The sequence below is a fragment of the Nicotiana tabacum genome, chromosome 3, assembly GCF_000715075.1.
Source record: "Nicotiana tabacum cultivar K326 chromosome 3, ASM71507v2, whole genome shotgun sequence".
Classification (NCBI taxonomy): Eukaryota; Viridiplantae; Streptophyta; class Magnoliopsida; order Solanales; family Solanaceae; genus Nicotiana; species Nicotiana tabacum.
In genome coordinates this window covers 171,806,233-171,825,001 of record NC_134082.1, presented here as the reverse complement: position 1 = coordinate 171,825,001, position 18,769 = coordinate 171,806,233, and the positions used below count along the sequence as shown (strand labels likewise).

At 36.0% G+C, this 18,769-nt stretch overlaps 1 protein-coding gene across 2 annotated transcripts; it reads right to left on the bottom strand.

Annotated features, from left to right (window-relative positions):
• Nucleotides 1–7,500: 7,500 nt before the first annotated feature.
• On the bottom strand, nt 7,501–17,856 carry LOC107769424 (protein HIGH CHLOROPHYLL FLUORESCENCE PHENOTYPE 173, chloroplastic). Of its 2 annotated transcripts, XM_016588634.2 has the most exons (16): nt 17,647–17,827; nt 16,322–16,502; nt 16,095–16,204; nt 15,898–15,948; nt 14,651–14,785; nt 14,395–14,418; nt 14,163–14,274; nt 13,464–13,589; nt 13,301–13,350; nt 11,338–11,493; nt 11,167–11,262; nt 10,961–11,076; nt 10,687–10,810; nt 9,306–9,419; nt 8,823–8,903; nt 7,501–8,033 (listed from the first exon to the last, which is right to left on the bottom strand). In XM_016588634.2, the coding sequence occupies exons 1-16, from the start codon at nt 17,710–17,712 to the stop codon at nt 7,887–7,889; spliced, it is 1,689 nt and encodes a 562-aa protein (XP_016444120.1). In that variant the 5' UTR covers nt 17,713–17,827; the 3' UTR covers nt 7,501–7,886. The 2 variants fall into 2 exon arrangements, with proteins under 2 accessions (XP_016444120.1, XP_016444119.1); XM_016588633.2 differs by having other exon boundaries at nt 16,095–16,502; nt 17,647–17,856.
• Between the last annotated feature and the right edge of the window lie 913 nt (nt 17,857–18,769).

Genomic DNA, 18,769 nt, shown 5'->3' with positions numbered 1-18,769 from the left:
AAACACATAGTTTTAGAGGACAATATTTAAATTGTGGAGACCTACCAGTTGCAAGTTCCAAACAACAGAATAAATAGAGCAGTGAAACAGCCAGAAATCCTTTAGCAAACACTTGAGGAAAGCAAAGAGATTCCAAAGTCTAGCCTTGGCTTTCAACCGGCTAGTCAGAACAATAGCACAAGTAGTAGTAAAGAAGAGAGAGCTTTGAGTGTGTGTGTATTTTTGAACTCAGTTGTTCGTGTGTTTAAAGAAAAAAGAGCAGGATATTTATAGTTTAAAAACCAGGAAAGTAAGCAAGGCAAAGAATAATTCAGTATCAATTAGAATCAATCAGGAGAAGGGGATTCCTCTAATTAAGGAGTCCAAATTTGAACGGTAAAAGGGCAGAGTTTTATTTAAGGAAAGAAAATCAAGTAACACATTGGGCAATGAGGGGTAAATACATAAGGGAAGTTTAAAATACACGGTTAGGTAAATAAGGTAAGAAGTAAATCAACTAGTACATAGTAAATCAAGGAATCAAGGATTCGAAATCAATAATGAACCAAGTCAGAAAAAAGTCCAAATTAGACAAAGAGAGAATCAAACAAGCTCACATAATGGTAGTATGAAATCAATCCCCAAAATTAGGGTTATTTCGAGAGGGGAAGGTCTGACTATAAAGAGTGCATAGCTTTAAACATGCGAGGCTGGAATTAAACAAACAGAGTGATCATGCAATCAAGAGTAGAAGAACATAGCTAGAAGAGAGTTTCAGATAGCATGAGATAAATCAAAAGGTCTTGCAAAGCTTAGCAAGAATCAGAGAACATGAGACAAACTTAGAAATTAAGGTTTTTGAAATCAAACTAGTTTAGACACAGGAAGCAAAACAATCGCACACAAGTGTTTTTAAAACCCCCAAAATCTAGGGTTTCCTCCATAGATTAAATGTAAGACGAAAGCGTAGAAAATCAGGCAAAGTAGACTCAGAAAATCCAAGGAACATAAACATTTCATGGAATCATAGTGAAAGAAAACACAGTAAAGGAAATCACTAGCAAACCCTAGGAGGAAATACAGTAAAAGAAAAATACATAGAAACCATAGTGAAAACACTTAGGAGTTACAACAAAGCAAAATACGGTAAGAAATCACAGTAGAACAAGTAAAAATCAAGGAAATCCTAGGTTCGAGAAGACGAACAGTTTTGAAAGCAAAACTTGAAATGATGTAAGAAATACTTTAAAAACCTCAGAAATAGCACGGATCTAAAGTAGATCTAGAGAGAAACAAGAAAACCTCGAAATGGCATAGGATTTCAGAGAAACCCTAGAAAATGAGAAAGGCCTGGAAAAGAGGCTGGTCCGAATCGAGATGGACTCATAAGGCTAAGACACGCCGGAGATGAGCCGGAGATGGCCGGAGATGGCCGTAGAACTTGAATCGACAAAGGTCCAGGTTCGATTCTTCGTGGCCAAGGCCATGGAACTTCAGTAATCAAGTTCGAGGAGCCTTAGGAGACTAGTGGGTGGTGAAACCACCATGGATTTAGGTAAGAAAATGGCCGGAGAAGGTGAAGGGAGCTCATCGGAGAGGCGAGGAGGTGGAAGGTTCCAGAGAGAGTGAGAGATGGAGAGATAGAGACGAGTGAGTGAATGAGAGGGGATTGGGGGGTCGTTAGGTTAAAAAAGGAAAGGGCAAACTGGGGCCGTTGATTAAAACAATCAACGACCACGATTTTAAAATAGGATCCGGACGGGTTCGTTTAATTGGGTCTGGGTCGGGTAGAAATGAAATTGGGTTGGGAATTGGGGAGTTAGAATTAGGCTAAAATTGAAATAGCCGTTTTTCCCTTTTGAATTTATAAAAATAGTAAAAGATGTTAAAAATCAAATTAAAAATACTGGGTTGATAAACAATATGTAGGTATTAATTTAAAAATATTAGGATTGATTTTGTAATAAAAATTGCTATTAAATCTAGAAGTAGGCTAAAATTGCAATTTCGTGCAATTTTAGTTTAAAAATACCAAATGGACTTGTAAAATTATGCAAAAATCACGTAAATTATATTTTGCCATAAATGTGAGAGTGAAATAAATTATTCACCAAAATGGCAAGTTTTGGGAATAATTAATGGATTTTATAGTGCACAATAGGCCATAAATTGGTCTTAAAAATTATTAAAAATGCCAAAATCTTTTGGGGTGCTCATATATGCACACATATGCTATTTTGAAAGTGTGTTGAGTATATAAAAAAAATACATAGGAAAAAATTGGGTATCAACACATAGGTGATTCTTAAACGTGTCATCCCATAGATACACTATTTGATATACCCCGTATCAAATTTAGAAATCATTAAAAAGTCTTAATGCTTTATCCTTGGTACTGAACATTATCTCATCACGAGAATGGACCAAAATTTTAGTTGACAATGTTGAACCGTCATTAATGACTTTGTTTGATCTCCTTGAACCTAGATCTTGGGATCTTCAGTCTTCTAGGTAGAGTTACTGCCACAATGACTTGTTCTCGGCCATAGTCCTATTCCCCTAGATGATTTCTCAACTACCTCTCTAGTTATGCTTTTTATAAGTGGATCCGGCACATTATCACTTGACTTTACGTAGTCAATCGTGATAATTCCTCTAGAGAGTAGTTGCCTAACGGTTTTATGTCTTCGTCAGATATGACGAGATTTATCGTTATATATAACGCTCCCAGCCCTTCCAATAGTCGCTTGACTATCGCAATGTATGAATATTGGTGCTAACGGTTTGGGTCAAAATGGAATGTCTTCCAAGAAATTTCGGAGCCATTCAGCTTCTTCACCGGCTTTATCTAAGGCTATGAACTCAGCCTCCATTGTAGAGCGGGCAATACAAGTTTGTTTGGATGACTTCCAAGATACCAGTCATCTACCAATAGTGAATACATATCCACTTGTGGACTTAGTATCAGTTGAACCAGTAATCCAATTTGCATCACAGTATCCCTCAATCACCGCAGGATATTTACTGTAGTGCAAGCAAAGTCCCAGTGAGATTGATATACATTAAGCATATCTGGTCGTGTACAATGAGATAAAGCCATTTCATTGCCATCCAATGAGATTGACTTGGATTGCTCGTATATCGACTCAATTTACTCATAGCACAAGCTATATCTGGTCGTGTACAATTCATGATATACATTAAGCATCCCAACACACGAGCATAATCCAATTGTGATATGCTTTGGCCTTTGTTCTTTGCTAATGCAAGATTTACGTCAATTGGAGCCTTTGCAACTTTAAACCCTAAGTGCTTGAATTTTTCAAGTAATGTTTTAATATAATGAGATTATGGCAATGCCAGACCTTGAGGAGTCTTATGGATCTTAATCCCCAGAATTAAATCAACAACTCCCAAGTCCTTCATATCAAACTTGCTAGTTAACATATGTTTAGTCGCATTTATGTTGGCAATGTCATTACTCATTATCAACATATCATCCACATATAAGCAAACACTGACTATGTGATTTGGAACATTTTTAATGTACATACATTTATCACATTCATTTATCTTAAAACCATTTGACAACACTGTTTAGTCAAATTTCGCATGCCATTATTTAGGTGCTTGTTTTAGTCCGTAAAGGGACTTAACAAGTCTACATACCTTATTTTCGTTACCTAGAATCATAAACCATTTAGGTTGTTCCATGTAGATTTCTTCTTCCAAATCTCTATTTAAGAAGGTCGTCTTAACGTCCATTTGATGAATTTCAAGACCATAAACTGCAGCTAATGCTACTAACATTCGTATGGACGTAATTCTTGTAACTGGAGAGTATGTATCAAAGTAGTCAAGACCTTCTCGTTGTCTATACCCTTTGATTACAAGTCTTGCCTTAAATTTATCAATAGTGTCGTCATCTTTTATTTTCCTCTTAAAAATCCATTTAGAACCCAAAGGTTTATTTCCAGGAGGAAGATCAACCAATTCTCATATATGGTTGTTCAATATGGATTCTATTTCACTATTGACTGCCTCTTTCCAAAATAATGATTCCGAAGAAGACATAGCTTTTTTAAATGTTCGAGGCTCATTTTCCAATAAGAAAGTCACAAAATCTGGTCCAAATGAAGTAGACGTTCTTTGAAGTTTACTACGTCTTGGATCCTCCTGATTAAATGTACTTTCTTTTGTTTCCTCTCGAGGTCTTTTAGATCCTTCACCAATCGACTCACATTCTTTTTTATATGGATACATATTTTCAAAGAACTCAATATTATCTGATTCTATAACCGTATTATTATGAATGTCGGGATTTTCTGATTTATGAACCAGAAATCGATATGCTTTACTATTGATCGCATATCCTATGAAAACACAATCAACGGTTTTCAGTCCTATTTTTACCCTTTTGGATTTAGGACTTGCACTTTTGCGAAACACCCCCATACTTTAAAATAATTCAAGTTGGGCTTCCTTCCTCTCCATTTTTCATATGGAATGGATTGTGTTTTTCTATGGGGTACTCGATTTAGTATCCGATTAGCCGTAAGAATGACTTTCCCCCACAAGTTCTGTTGCAAACCAGAACTTATCAACAATGCGTTCATCATCTCCTTTAATGAACTATTCTTTCTTTCCGCAATTCCATTGGATTGGGGCTTGTAAGGGACCGTTGTTGATGAATAATTCCATATTCTAAACATATTTCTTCAAAAGGAGATTCATATTCACCACCCCTATCACTTCTTATCAGTTTGATTTTCTTGTTAAGTTGCGTTTCAACTTCATTTTTGTATTGCCTGAATGCGTCTATTGCTTCATCTTTACTATTAAGTAAGCATAGCAATATCGAGTATTGTCGTCAATAAAAGTTATGAAATACTTCTTTCCACCGCGAGATGGTATTGACTTCATGTCGCAAATATCTGTGTGAATTAAATCTAAAGGATTTGAATTCCTTTCAACTGACTTATAAGGATGTTTAACATACTTAGATTCCACACATATTTGATATTTTAATTTGTCGTATTCAAACTTAGGCAATACTTCCAAGTTAATCATTTTGCGCAAGATTTTATAATTGACATGACCCAAACATATATACCATAAATTATTTGACTCAAGTAAGTAAGAAGAAGCTGAAATTTTATTATTATTCTCAACAACTATTACATTCAGCTTGAAAAGGCCCTCAGTGAGGTAACATTTTCCTACAAACATCTCATTCTTACTTATTACAACCTTATCAGATACAAAGACACATTTAAACCTGTTCTTAACAAGAAGTCCAGCAGAGACTAAGTTCTTTCTAATCTCAGGAACATGAAGGACGTTGTTTAGAGTCACCACCTTGTTAGAAGTCATTTTCAGAAAGATCTTCCCACATCCTTCAATTTTGGCCGTTGCACAATTTCCCATAGAAAGCGTCTCTTCGGGTCCAACGGGAGCATATGTAGCAAACACTTCTCTAACGGCACAAACATGGCGAGTGGCTCCAGAATCAATCCACCACTCCTTAGGATTTCTCACCAAGTTGCATTCAGAAAGCATAGCATATAAGGCATCAACATCTTCGTGCTTTTCAACCATGTTTGCTTGACCCTTCTTGTCTTTCTTCGGAGCACGGCAATCTATAGATTTGTGTCCAGCTTTCCCACAGTTGTAGTAATTTCCGTTGAACCGCTTCTTGCTTGGGTTGTTTTCCGGTCTAGAAGCCTGCTTCCTCTTTCTCTTATTTGAAAGAGTATCCTCAACAATGTTTGCTCCCATTATTGTTGAGTTTCCACGGCCTTTCTTTTCAGCAACTTTGTTGTCCTCTTCGATTCTCAACCGAACAATGAGATCTTCAAGCGACATCTCCCTGCGTTTGTGTTTCAAGTAGTTTTTGAAGTCCTTCCACAAATGAGGCAACTTCTCAATCATCGCTGCAACTTGGAATGCTTCATTGATGACAAGACCTTTAATGAAAATTTCGTTAGTAAAAATACTAAAATTACTACTTTCAACATCAGTATTAATTCGACGTATACCTTCAACAAGAAGATCGTCAATAATCACTTGCAATTCCTTGACTTAGGTAATAACAGACTTGCTATCTACCATTTTATAATCCAAATATTTAGCGGCAACGAATTTCTTCAACCCGACATCTTCAGTTTTGTATTTCCTTTCAAGCGCAATCCATAGTTCTTTTGACGTCTCCACATTACTGTAGACGTTCTACAAATCGTCCTCCAGTCCGCTAAGAATGTAATTCTTGCACATAAAATCAGAATGTTTCCACGTCTCAATCACGAGAAAGCGTTCATTCTCTGGAGTTTCGTCGGGCAGAACAGGAACATCTTCCTTAATGAACTTTTGTAGACTTAAAGTAGTCAAGTAGAAGAACATCTTCTGCTGCCACCGCTTGAAATTAATCCAGAAAAATTTTCCGAATTTTTCTGCCGGTGTTGTTCGGCTTGTCGATGCATTGGCAGTCACCATAGGAACAATCTGGTTCTTGTTGTCATTTGTCATTTCTGTAAAAGAATGACACAAACAAACGTTAAAATCATGTAGATTTTAATCTCCAATGGATTAGAAAACCACAAAGGTTTTACTCTCCAGAAACAGTGAGTATAACACAAATACAGAAAATAAATTAAATTCTTTAAGCTTGTTATTATACTGTATCTGTAAAATAATTCTGGAGAATATAAAAATAACGTATAAACAGAAATGAAAAACAGAAACAGAATTTAATCCGAGCCCACTGAATTCACAGTGTTTCCTTAAGGAATTTAATCCCCTCCTAGTACCCAAGGTTGTGGATTATTTCTTCCTAGGATAGAACGAATTACACACTGGTGTAGCGGTACTTCAAACCCCAGTATTTCAGCTAACACAAAGATCAGTAGCAAATCACACTTACTGTTGTTTTGTTTGAAATTAAAAAAATGCAGAAGAAAGGAGGAGAACTCAGAAATTCGTATGGAAAATCTGAGAGAATGTACTGCAATTTATAGCCCCAACATGTTGAGTTCAAATGAAGAGTTGTAACTCTTCAGAGGTCAGTTACGTAAAACGGCCATAACGTAAATGGCCATTTACGCAAATTAAAACGGGCAGAGGAAACGTTTTCCGTTACAAAAAACGGACGGGCAAAATCAATGAAACGGATAATTTGGATTATTAATTTTCCGTTACAAACACGGATAATATTACAAAAATTAATCAATCAATCATTTAACCAAATCCGAAGCCGAAGCCGAGCCGAGCCGAGCGACACGACGACGGCACAAGGTTTGCCTTCTTCTTAACTCTTTAAGAGCTACAAGAAAAGCAATTGTATATATACTCATCAAAAACCTTTTCCTCTTCCAATATGGGACAATATCCCATTGTCAAGGAGGGAAACTTAAATTTTTTATTTTCCCTCTATTTCCCATTCACCCTCTTTTAAGCCTATTTTAGCTAAAAACCTCAACATTATACTGCTTACTGTATCAGCACTTCACAAACAGTAAATAATAATTCAATGGATAATCATATGCCAATATATTCATATTCATGGGGTTCCCATGCAAGTCATTCAACTATTTATTTCCACATGGGACTGAACTTATGCCAGTGAAGAATATGTACAAATACACCTCCTTTCTGCCTTCGGAGGATGATGCAGCATACCTTAATCTTGGTTCTCTCGGTTCAGGTCTTGAATCCCAAAACAAAATCTTGTTCTATTAATAGAAAAAAGGGTATTTACTTACATCTACTAAGAGAAAACTAAAAGAACTTCCAAAATCCTGCTCTGCATAATGCTGTTGCAACTTGTGAACTAGTAAGAATTCTCATATCCTTCCCCATTCAATATATGTTGGAGCAGTAGAAGAAAATTAACATACCACCCTTGGTTCTTCTTATACAGGGATCGGAGTTTTCTCTAGGCTTTCTTTCCCAGTGATGCCATCTTTCAAAGTCTTGAAGTATTCATTGTAATCTTTCTCTGGAGGAGGGTTCTCTGGATCCACCGTGAACGGCTCACTAAATGGAATGACACTTTTAACCTACCAGAGGAAGCAAGCGAGATTTTAGCAACTTAGTACAGATAAAGACAATTCATTTCTGTTCAACACTTGTCCTTCTTTTCCCCCATGAGCAAACTGGAAAATAGAATAGATCAGATCCTGGAATTCTCAATTAACATAGATCACTAAACAGTTGGTTGGAAAAACTAAAACAATTCTGAGGATTTCAAACCCATTGCAGGAAACTGTATTTTCATGTTTTAACTTTCATGGAAGATATATAAGTGTGCATGTATCAATTGAAGCCGCAGCCAGTGTACAAGTATTGTCGTGACAGTGTCAAGACTAACAAAGGAAGAAGATAGAATGAAGTACTTGCGAGAATCTACTAAAATTCTCATAGAAGTTCTTTTTCTCTAAATTTAATTGGAGTTACATAGTATACATGAAATGTACAAACTTCTGCAGATTGCTGCTATTTGTATGCTTCCAGACCCATAAAAAAAAATCTGCCCACCGGTCCATATGAATTTAGATACATGAATTTGCCTGAATATCCTAAAATTCTGCTTAAAATGATGGTCATCCAGACAAAGATACCTTAAAGATGGATTTTAAATATGGAGTACCTTTTCCACCTAGCCAATGATTAGACATTGGAGGAAAGACAAGTATAAGAAGCCATAAATGTGATTTAAATGTACTGGCGATCAAGAGAAGTAATTAGCTATACATTATGTTTCTTGTTAGGCAAGTACAACTCTGCATATAATAAGCAAAACACAAGGAATAAGCAATTATATGTTGTGTTGAAAGGACAGGCACCACCTCAAATGTCTTGTCACATGCATAGGGGCTTTTCAGTGCTGCCACACATATCCTAGCAACTTCTTCACGGGATATCTTCCCCTGTACGTATCAGATATAAATGTTCTCATGAGAAGTTAGAGAGCTTACCAACAGGGACGGATCCAGAAATTACACTAAGGGGGCTCTGGAAATAGCAGCAAAAGAGGTACTAATGGGGTCTGAACACAAGATTTGCTCAAGACACATTCCATGGGTCAAGGGATTCAATAACATGTATATATACCAATATTTTTACTTTTAAAAATATAATTGCCAAAGTAAGCAGTGAGTTTTCAGTGAAGATGATTCAATTAAACGTCTTATGAATAGGGCAACTCCACCACTGCTCACCAACATTATACAAATTGATCTTCAACTGGACTTTGTGGATAACATAAAAAGAATTACACAGGCTCCACAAGGCTATAAATCAGAAAACAACTTTAATTTCTGAGCAAATACCGTGATATTGTCTCCTTGATCGAAAATGAGATCAGCTCCTGCAGGCTCCTCAGTTAAGGCACAAGGCCTGACTATTGTATATGGTATGCCAGATTCTCGAATCTCATCTTCCCCCTGGCAAGAACCTTTATCTGTGTGAGAATAGGATCACAAATAGCAGAACACTTAAGACCAGTGGCGTAGCCACCCTATGCCAAGGGTGGTTAAGCGCACACCCTTCGCCAAAAATTATATTGCGTATATAAGTTAAATATTACTTTATATGGTTATATATTATATTTTGAACACCCTTAACACAGTTGGGTGAAGCAGTCCAGCAGTTTAGGGTGTTCAAAGTAACGTGTTCTTCAGGGGTTCAAAGTTATGCCCATTTTATTTGCAAAAACTAAACGGATACCATTGAGTGTGGTCTATTTGATTCTTTTCAATCTAAAATTTTCCTAATAAAATAACTCTTATAACTTAAAATTTGCGTAGAAATAAATAACTAATGTTAAAAGTAATCTTTTACCTAAAAGTTATTTCTTAAATAAATTTTATAATTTAAAAATCAAGCTCTACAAAAATTTCTTCAACAAAAGCTCCCTACAAACTACAAGTCCTCTCCTCTCGACTCTCTCTTTCCTTTGGTTTTATGCTACTTTTATTAGTAAAATTTCTAATGTTGTCTTTTTGTTATTTTCTAAAATAACAAAATATTAAAAGTTTGGTTTCTAAAATTCTAGTTCTATTAAAAGTTTTTTTTTATTGTTTAGCTAAATATTGCGTAGTTTGATCTACAAATTTTGGTACATCATTTATCAACAGAAAATTGATGGACTTGTTTAAACTTTGAACACCCTGCTTAGACAGAATGCTCATTGTAAAACAAGATGGAATTGCTGTTATAAAATGGACAGGGTAGATGTATAGGTAGAAATGCATACGAAGGAGAAGGCTCCTATCTCCTACTTAATTACCACTATTAACTTCTTTGTATATGTTTAAAATTCTTAGGACAACTTCCAACAGCGGTAGCACTTGACAATACCAGCAGCTGTAAATGCAACTTTGGTTAACTGGGAAATGATGCAAGCTAACCATCTGTGTTCAATCAGTGACAAAATCTCTCTTATTGAGTCCTAGACAGTGGATCGGGAATATCATCCATCTCAACCACCATTTAATATTTTTAAATAATAAATTCATTTTATCTAAAAGATCAAATTCCATTTTACTACGCACAAGTGCAGGCTCAGAATTTGGGAATATATCATATTTATCCTGACCATTAAGCATTTTTATTTTTGGGTGGATCAGTAACCTAATCATTAGGCAGCAGCAGAATTATCAACGCATTTATGCTCGTTGTAAAAGAAGTAGGAATACTTGAGATACAAACCTTTAACTTGAATGTCAGGATGAAGCCCAATTCCTTGTTCAATCGCACAGCTGGAGGCTGTTTGCTTAAATCAATTCCTGGTCTTTCCGGTCTAGTTACACCAGCAGAACTCACATGTATAAACCTGCAGAACAATAGAGTTAGTACAAAACTGAAAAATCAAGGAAGAATAATGCACTGCTTCAAGTTTAAATACAAGCCAAAAAATCAAGGAAGAAAACTCCACTGCTGCAATTTTAAACTAACTATATAAAAGAGGAATCTAGATACCAACCTGGGAGTTATGGGATCTTTAAGATAAGCCCGAATGCATGATACAGGAAGTTCAAAAGGACCTTCCTTGAAAGTTGGATTCAGTTTACCATCAGATTCGAATTTACTGAACATAAGCTGCAATTTTTGAACATGAAAAATGAAAATGCAGAAAGCTGGATTAGAGTGCGCAAAGATGAAAAAAGGCAAGTTGCTGATATAACATACCTGTAATGACATGATTTGACTGGGGTTAAAAGGCGGTGCATCTAGTACAGTTCGCGCTCGGAATATAGGCCTCAAAGAAGAAAAAGGCAAACGGACCTGGAAATGATGCACTTATGATAAAATTTAGACATTCGGAAAGTCGAATAATTGCTGAAATTCACAATAACTAACCGATTGCCAACCCTCAACGGTGTCAAAGCTCAATGTATAACCCACAGCATCCCAATCACGGCTAATGCGAACAATAAGCTTATAACGACGGCCATCACCTTTAAGGCGCAACTCTAAACCATCATAAGCAGAAAGATTTTCAGGTTCAGAAAAGTTCTGCACACACAGAAAGTGAGTCAAAACCCTGATCAGAAAGTAACTATCTTTCCCTGATTATTGTGATCTAGGCAAAAGGTTCAGTCAGCTCTAGGTTAAGCTTGCTATTCGAGCTTCACTCATGAAAATTACATCTCACATGCAATTGCAGTTTGGTGTTAAATTACCAGCCATAAACAACGAAAAGTCGAAAACCCTTACTGGTTAAGTCACTTTATTGGAAGTAATATTCAGCTTGTTCGTGGATAACACTATGCATAATTGGGGCGTCAACGGGAAAGATGTAAGGAAGGTATAACCATCTTCCATGTTTGATAAAGAAGTAAATGATAGGGGGAGGGTGGATACCCCTCCATGTTGGATATTTCTAGCCTTGCTATTATGGATAGTTTGGAGCGATCATATATCATTTCCCTACACTGAAAACCAAAAGTCGTTGATAGGTACTCCATCTAAGGAGGTAAGTCAATGAACATCTCTACTTCACCCTTCCCCTTTCCTTTAGGTAATCAAATAAAGCGCAAGTCTCCACATACAAGCTTCATTAATGAATTCAACCTTGAAATATAACAGGACTGTTGTCTCAAAGTGAAAATCAGAAATCATTGATAGGAAAAACACTTCCAGTTAGCTAGAAACAATACAATCCACAAGAAACCACTCTTTGGGCTGTTGACATAAGGCTACTGGAACATTGCTAGGGTGAGCTTCATAAGAAACAGATAAAATAGAAGTAGAAACAAGAAGTTAAAGCTGGAAGGTAGAGCTCAAATCTCAATGTCCATGTGACTAAAACCCTTATAAGGTCCTTTCATAATGCTATTGACTATCGTACATTTCTAACACGTCTAGCGCCATCAACTCAAGGGAACTGCTAAAATTTTCTGAAGATGTAGGATACATGGCATGTATCAAGAATTTTAAATCTGCCTAGAATATTGGGGTCACAGTCACTAGTTCAACAGTGAAAACTTTACATAAAGGATAATTAGTGCTTCAGTTGACTGTTTTGGCTCTGCTAACATTGCCTCTTCATCCTACTGTAATCACAAATTATGTTACTCACAAGGCCTTCAGGAAGTTAGAAGATATTCTATTGCTTTTCGCCAGCAACATTCACTAGAAATTGTCAATGTTCAAGGTTTCAACCATACAAGTTAACAGAAGGGATGAATGCAAATATCACCTAAACAAGCCAGACAACAATGTAATTATAAGAGGAAGTATCAATCATGGCATAAGAGAAAAAGTGATTCAGCTTTTGAGTATATTCATGATGAAGAGCATTATTCTGCTCTGAGCTGAATATGATAGCTGAAATATTATTCTTCAAATTGCTGAAATACCAGGAAAGCGACAGGAAAAAAAAAAGATATTAAAGACTACAAGGTATTGCAAAGGATCTTAGAATCTTTAATTTTTCAGGTTACTTTAGGTAATTGCTTATGAGCTCGAATCCAGTAAGATTGCAAAACAACAACAACAACAACAACGACGACGACCCAGTAAAATCCCACGAGTGGGGTCTGGGGAGGGTAGTGTGTACGCAGACCTTACCCCTACCCAGATGGAGTAGAGACTAAAATAGGAATTAAAAACAAAAAGACGGACAATAATGTTCTGGGGTTAACAATAAAAAATCCATCCAACTAATAAGTGAAAAGTTAAGCCTCACGCATAGAAATCAAAGTTAAGCCTCAGGCATGTCAAATAACATGATTCAATCGTCAAAAGCTTCAAAACCAAACATGAAGTAGAAAGCGAGAAAAACAAAGCAGAAAATTAGGGTAACGAAAAATATATTTACCTTTGTCCTGATACTGGCAAAACCTCCATTGTTAGCAGTGGTAACAACTCCTGAACAAACAGCAAACAAGACAAATTGATAATTTAATAATTAGAGATCACCACGACCCCAGAGAAATCTAACAAATATCACCCAGAATATTTTATCTATCAGGAAAGATAACCTTTGAAGAGCCCTGTTGGTCCACCATTTTCCCCACCAGTTAGATCTATCTGGAATGTACTTTGACTCACTCCACCCATCACAACATCATCCAAAGCACCCCAAGGAAGTTCTTTAAATGAATTACCTGCATGGAATTACTGAACAAAGTCAATCTATTGGGTGAAACTAAACAACATTACAATGGGGTAAACTGTGAAAATAAAGAAGCTCAAAGACGAGAAAGGAAGAGCAACTATGCTGGGAGTTTATTCCATACCAATGCAAACTTTGACACTGATCAATCACATAAGAGCAAGCAGATCATATATAATCCCTACCATCATACCCCACCCCCCCCACCCCAAAAAAAAAAAAACAACCCCACCCCATGCTGACCACCACCACAAAAAGAAAAAAGAGCAAGAAGATCGTATGAACTGATACTAGAGCTTCCCAAAATGCAGATGTTATTTCTTATGGAATTTAATGTAAATAATTTTCAAGTATCTGCCTCCAAGATACTCTTGAATACACGGATAAAGGAATATAAATCTTTCCTTTAAACAGACCTCAGCTGTTTCATTCCATGATGGTATAATAAGAAAATCGAAAAACTTTCATTCTCTTGATTTTTGCAATTTGTTCTAATGTTGACAACTGATTTTTAGAGCCAATGATAACATTTCAACAATGGATTCTTCAGTCTGCAACAGCATACCTTCATATCCAAATACTAGTTTTCCTGTGCGAAGGCCAACATTTTCTTTGACGACATTTATTAAATTCTTCATTCCAATGTGCTCCACCATTTCGGGTGAGTCACCCTTAATCTGTTCTGCCAAGTAAACAAGGATGCTTAGTGAACTGGTGCCCCAACACCCAAGTTAGCTTATAAAGTTGGAATGGTAACAGTACAATATGACACCAAGGATAGGCAAACAGTTGGCCACCTCGGGTTCAAAGAACTTGATTCCCTGCAAATCGCGTCAAGAGTACAGCATAAGCAAGAAGCAATATTAAAAGTTATGAAACCAATGAACACATACCATGACAAAAAAGAAAAAGAAGTGATTGTAGAATGTAGTATTGGGTAAAGAAGGACCAAGAGTAGAATTTACAATCTAGCAACAGAGTGATGTAAATTCATTTGAATACAAAAACAAAGAAATACACTAAGGAGTTCGTCAAAAGTTACAGCTTATTTACCTGACTGTATTTTGCCCTGTCAGGGGTATCCCCTTCCTTTGGGCCAACAATTACAGAAACAGCATTAATTACGCTCGTTACTCCTTTGAAGTACTCAGGAAGCAGAGTGTTTGATTTGGTAACATCTCCAACAACCTAAAATTCAGTAAAGAAATGCACAATTTCACTTTGTTGAATATGTGGGTGTACTGCAATTAAAAACTGTGTGTTCGCGCAGATATGGCTTTTCATGTTGAAGTTATATTAATGAAAAAACAACAGAAGGTAGTGAATGACAAGGACAATGAATACTCATTTTGGAAGGCGCAGTTGCATTTTTGAAGAGATAATACAGGAAAGGTCAATTCTAAAAGGTAACAAGATATCCCAGCGGACATAGAGCTTTATGTTTATTAGAGAGTGCAATGTTGACAGGGGAATGAAGAGTACAACAATATGAACACTAGTTAGCAACTCTTATTCTAGCAGAAGCATATCTCTCAGGAGCGGTAAAATGTTCTCTTTGTTTTTCTTTATTAACCATCAGTTGCAATTGAGACAAAATATCATTCTTTCTCCATTTCCAATGAAAATATCCAGGAATGCACTCAGCAACTCAACAAGTATACTTGTATACGCTTTAGCATAAGATAATATTCACAAACAACTCTTGAGCTATTGATTACAAGAGACTCTTTCATCAGAAAAAACAGTTAAAAATTATAACTTTCTACTCAACGCACTGCCAGAGTTCTATCCATTCGTTTGTAGTTTGATGAGGTTTCAACCATTAGGCAGTATGAATATAATCTTCCATTATTTTCCAATCATACAGCTGAACCTTTATCCATTGTGATAGAATAACTACATGAGTGGCCATTATCTGTGTGGAATTATTTTTCTAGTTGGATTCCTTAGTAAACCTATCCCAGCAAGTTTCATAACTCTAGTGGCTAGTCAATTTGAAAAGAGGCAATTCAGGGCCTTTGATGTTAAGAAATATTATCAATCAGTTATTATTATTCATCAGTAAGTTCTCAAAAGATCAACTAATGGAATTAGATAGGAGACCTTTATAGCAAGAGCAAAAGAAAATAACCACCTTAGTATTGTAACATTTGTCTTTTCCATTCTTCTCAAATCTATTCATTATTTGTAAATCAGAGAAGAAGAATCAATTTCTTACTCTCAAGCCATAATGGGCATAACTAAAAGGATGCTTGAAATCAGAGTAGAGAAAGTGAGAATAAGATGAAAGGAATACTCACCAGGTCAACATCTTCACCAAGCATTCTTCTTGCCTTCTCTTCATTTCTGACCTACAAGTATTTAAGAATGTCAAGAAGAAGAGTGTCAGTTCAAATAGAGAGTGAAAATGTTTATCTATTTAGTAAGCAAAAGAAAGAGAGTTAAATCAAATCATATAAAGGAAATATAAAGGTAGAAAAAATTAGAAGAAACATACGAGTACTCGGACATGCAATCTTTTGTTGCGTAACACGTCGACCACTCTTCTCCCGACACCACCTGTGGCTCCAGTTACCAGCGTAATTCCGGAAGAATCCATTGAGTTGACTGGTGTACTAGGTGATGGACCAGTTAGCTTCTCAATCAGAGATTCAAAGAACTTTGCAGGGGAAGGAGGGCCATTAAAAAAATACAATGTCTCTAGAAATCTGCCAAGATCCCAACCTTGTTTTCCAGCTTCTGCCAAGATGGGCCCCTTAAATGTCTTAAAACTAAGATTCTGCGAGGTCCGCCTATAAACCAAATTTTGATATTTCTTGTTAGGTCTAGAAAATGGCCAACAAAGTTGAGAAGGGGTGGCACGTAAGGATTTCTGGGACGATCTTACACCAACAGATGAAACACCCTGCAATTCATTACCACATACGAAAGCAGAACTGTTAAAATTTAGGAACTGCCAAGAATGGAGGAAAGGATACACAACAAACAGATCAAGCAATGCAAGCAGTTGACAGATGAATCTGAAGTCCAATTAGCATTTCAAATAAATTGCACGTCTAAACCTTTTCCCAACACTTAAATGAATCCATATTATACTCTACATTGTGGAACTATGATTTCATCAACTGCATCACAAAACCGGAGATAATTCACAAAGCTTCATGGTGTCTGCATAAGAATTTGATAAACAAATTCCTCTAATGGAGTCTCTTTCTCATGGTAGAAACTACTGACGAGTTAATAAATTCATGTAACAAACCAAGTACCTGGCATTCTCGATGTGAAATTGAAGTCAAAGAGAAACACAGCCCCCCAGCAAAAACCCCTCAGACAAAATCTTAGTTTTCATTCACCTCTAATACTTTCTGCCCTATAAAACCCAATTATACATCTGTTTCATGTAGAAGACTACTACATTATGGGTTTAGCATTAACTTCTTAACAAAATTTGTTATAAAGATTGATTTTTGGACACTTTGCACAGTTGTAGGAAATATATTATGAATCATCAATGATTCTAAGCATGTGCGAAGCCACACTTTGCTTAGGGTGGTCAATTGACCACTTTTTGTCGGAAAATTACATTGCGTACATAGGTAAAATATTAGGTTTTAGAGGTGCATAACATATATTGAACACCCTTTGTCGGAATTTTTTTTACTTATTTCAAGTTTTAACACCCTTGAAGAATTTTTTGGCTTCGCCACTGGTTCTAAGCCACATAGAAGTTATTAAAATCCAGCAACCTACAACTCAAAAAATTATATATGCTGATATACAAGCGTATAGATAATTAACAGAACTCATGAAATATGTCCCTAAGCATTTCTATCACGTTTATACCAGATTAAGACAAACTCTTGCACACAAGTATCACTGTATCACCATCCAGAAAGAATTAAATTTCAATCAACTGCATCCAAAACTATACGAGCTTCAATTCAAAATAAAAGGGAAAATAATTTTGTTTTGCCTTCCCTCTACACATTAAAGATTCCCATTACACAGAAAAAGGACACAAATAAAGGGGCGTATTGAAAAGAATGTACCTGAAAATTCAGAATAGCTGAAGAAGAAGATGATGGCTTTGTCACAGCGAAATAACAAGAGTCCATCTTCCCACAATAGAGTGAGAATAAGGTAACAACGCTAAATTAATTTTGCTTCTTACGAGTGCAAAAAACTAAAAATATTATGTGGTTGATAAAGTGGCACATGTGAAGTTTTACAGTTAATTTACACCACATATTTGGAGGGAACCTTTGAGGTTTTGAATTAAAAAAGTCTTTTCTAGATTATTTTTAGGACAACGGTTTATTTTTTGTTACGAAATTTTTTCACGTCATAATTTTGAAATTCACTAGCAGAATTTTGAAGTATGCTACCAGAACAGTTGCCAAAATTTTTAATTCTGCTAATGTGCTTCAAAATTTGGACAGCAAACTTTAAAATTCGACATGCTTTAAAACAATGTGCTTTTATCTTTTAAAATTCTGGCGGAGCACTTCAAAATTCTGGTTGATTGTGGCACTAAACATGAAATTTCCGGGTCGGGCCCTTTATTGGACAGATTGGCCCATAACTGATTAGATGCAACTCAGCAATGGTCACGTTTAAGCCCCCTATTCAAAATATATCCACAACCAACAACATATTTAAAAAGATTAGCCAATTCACTCAATCTTCAGGGCTAAGTATCCTTAATTTGAAAAATCAGGACTTAGTGTTACGAATTTTGAGCCGCTAATTTTGAACCACTAATTTAAAATTCAGGAAATACGATTCGAATTTCTGGATACTTTTTTCGAATTTTAGGACACAATGTCCTTAAGTTTGAACTTTGAAGTTTAAATTGTTGGACTTTGCAGAGCAAAATTAACTAATATTTAAATACATCGTAAACTGTGAATATATTTTAAACAGTATGCATAAAAGTGGTTACCTGGTGTCATTTTCACGCAAACAGTAGAACTTGGACTAGCCCGTGAAACTCTTCTTATTTACTAGCCCAAATGAAATTTTTCCCATTTCTCTTTTATATCCTAATTTAAAAGCCCAAAGTCCAATAGAAATGCCAGCGGCCGCAAGTTGGGCTGCCATATATGGTCTCCTTTTCACGTAACAATTGCATGGGAGCCCTTTTTAACCTATAGCTGCTTTGTTTTTCTATTT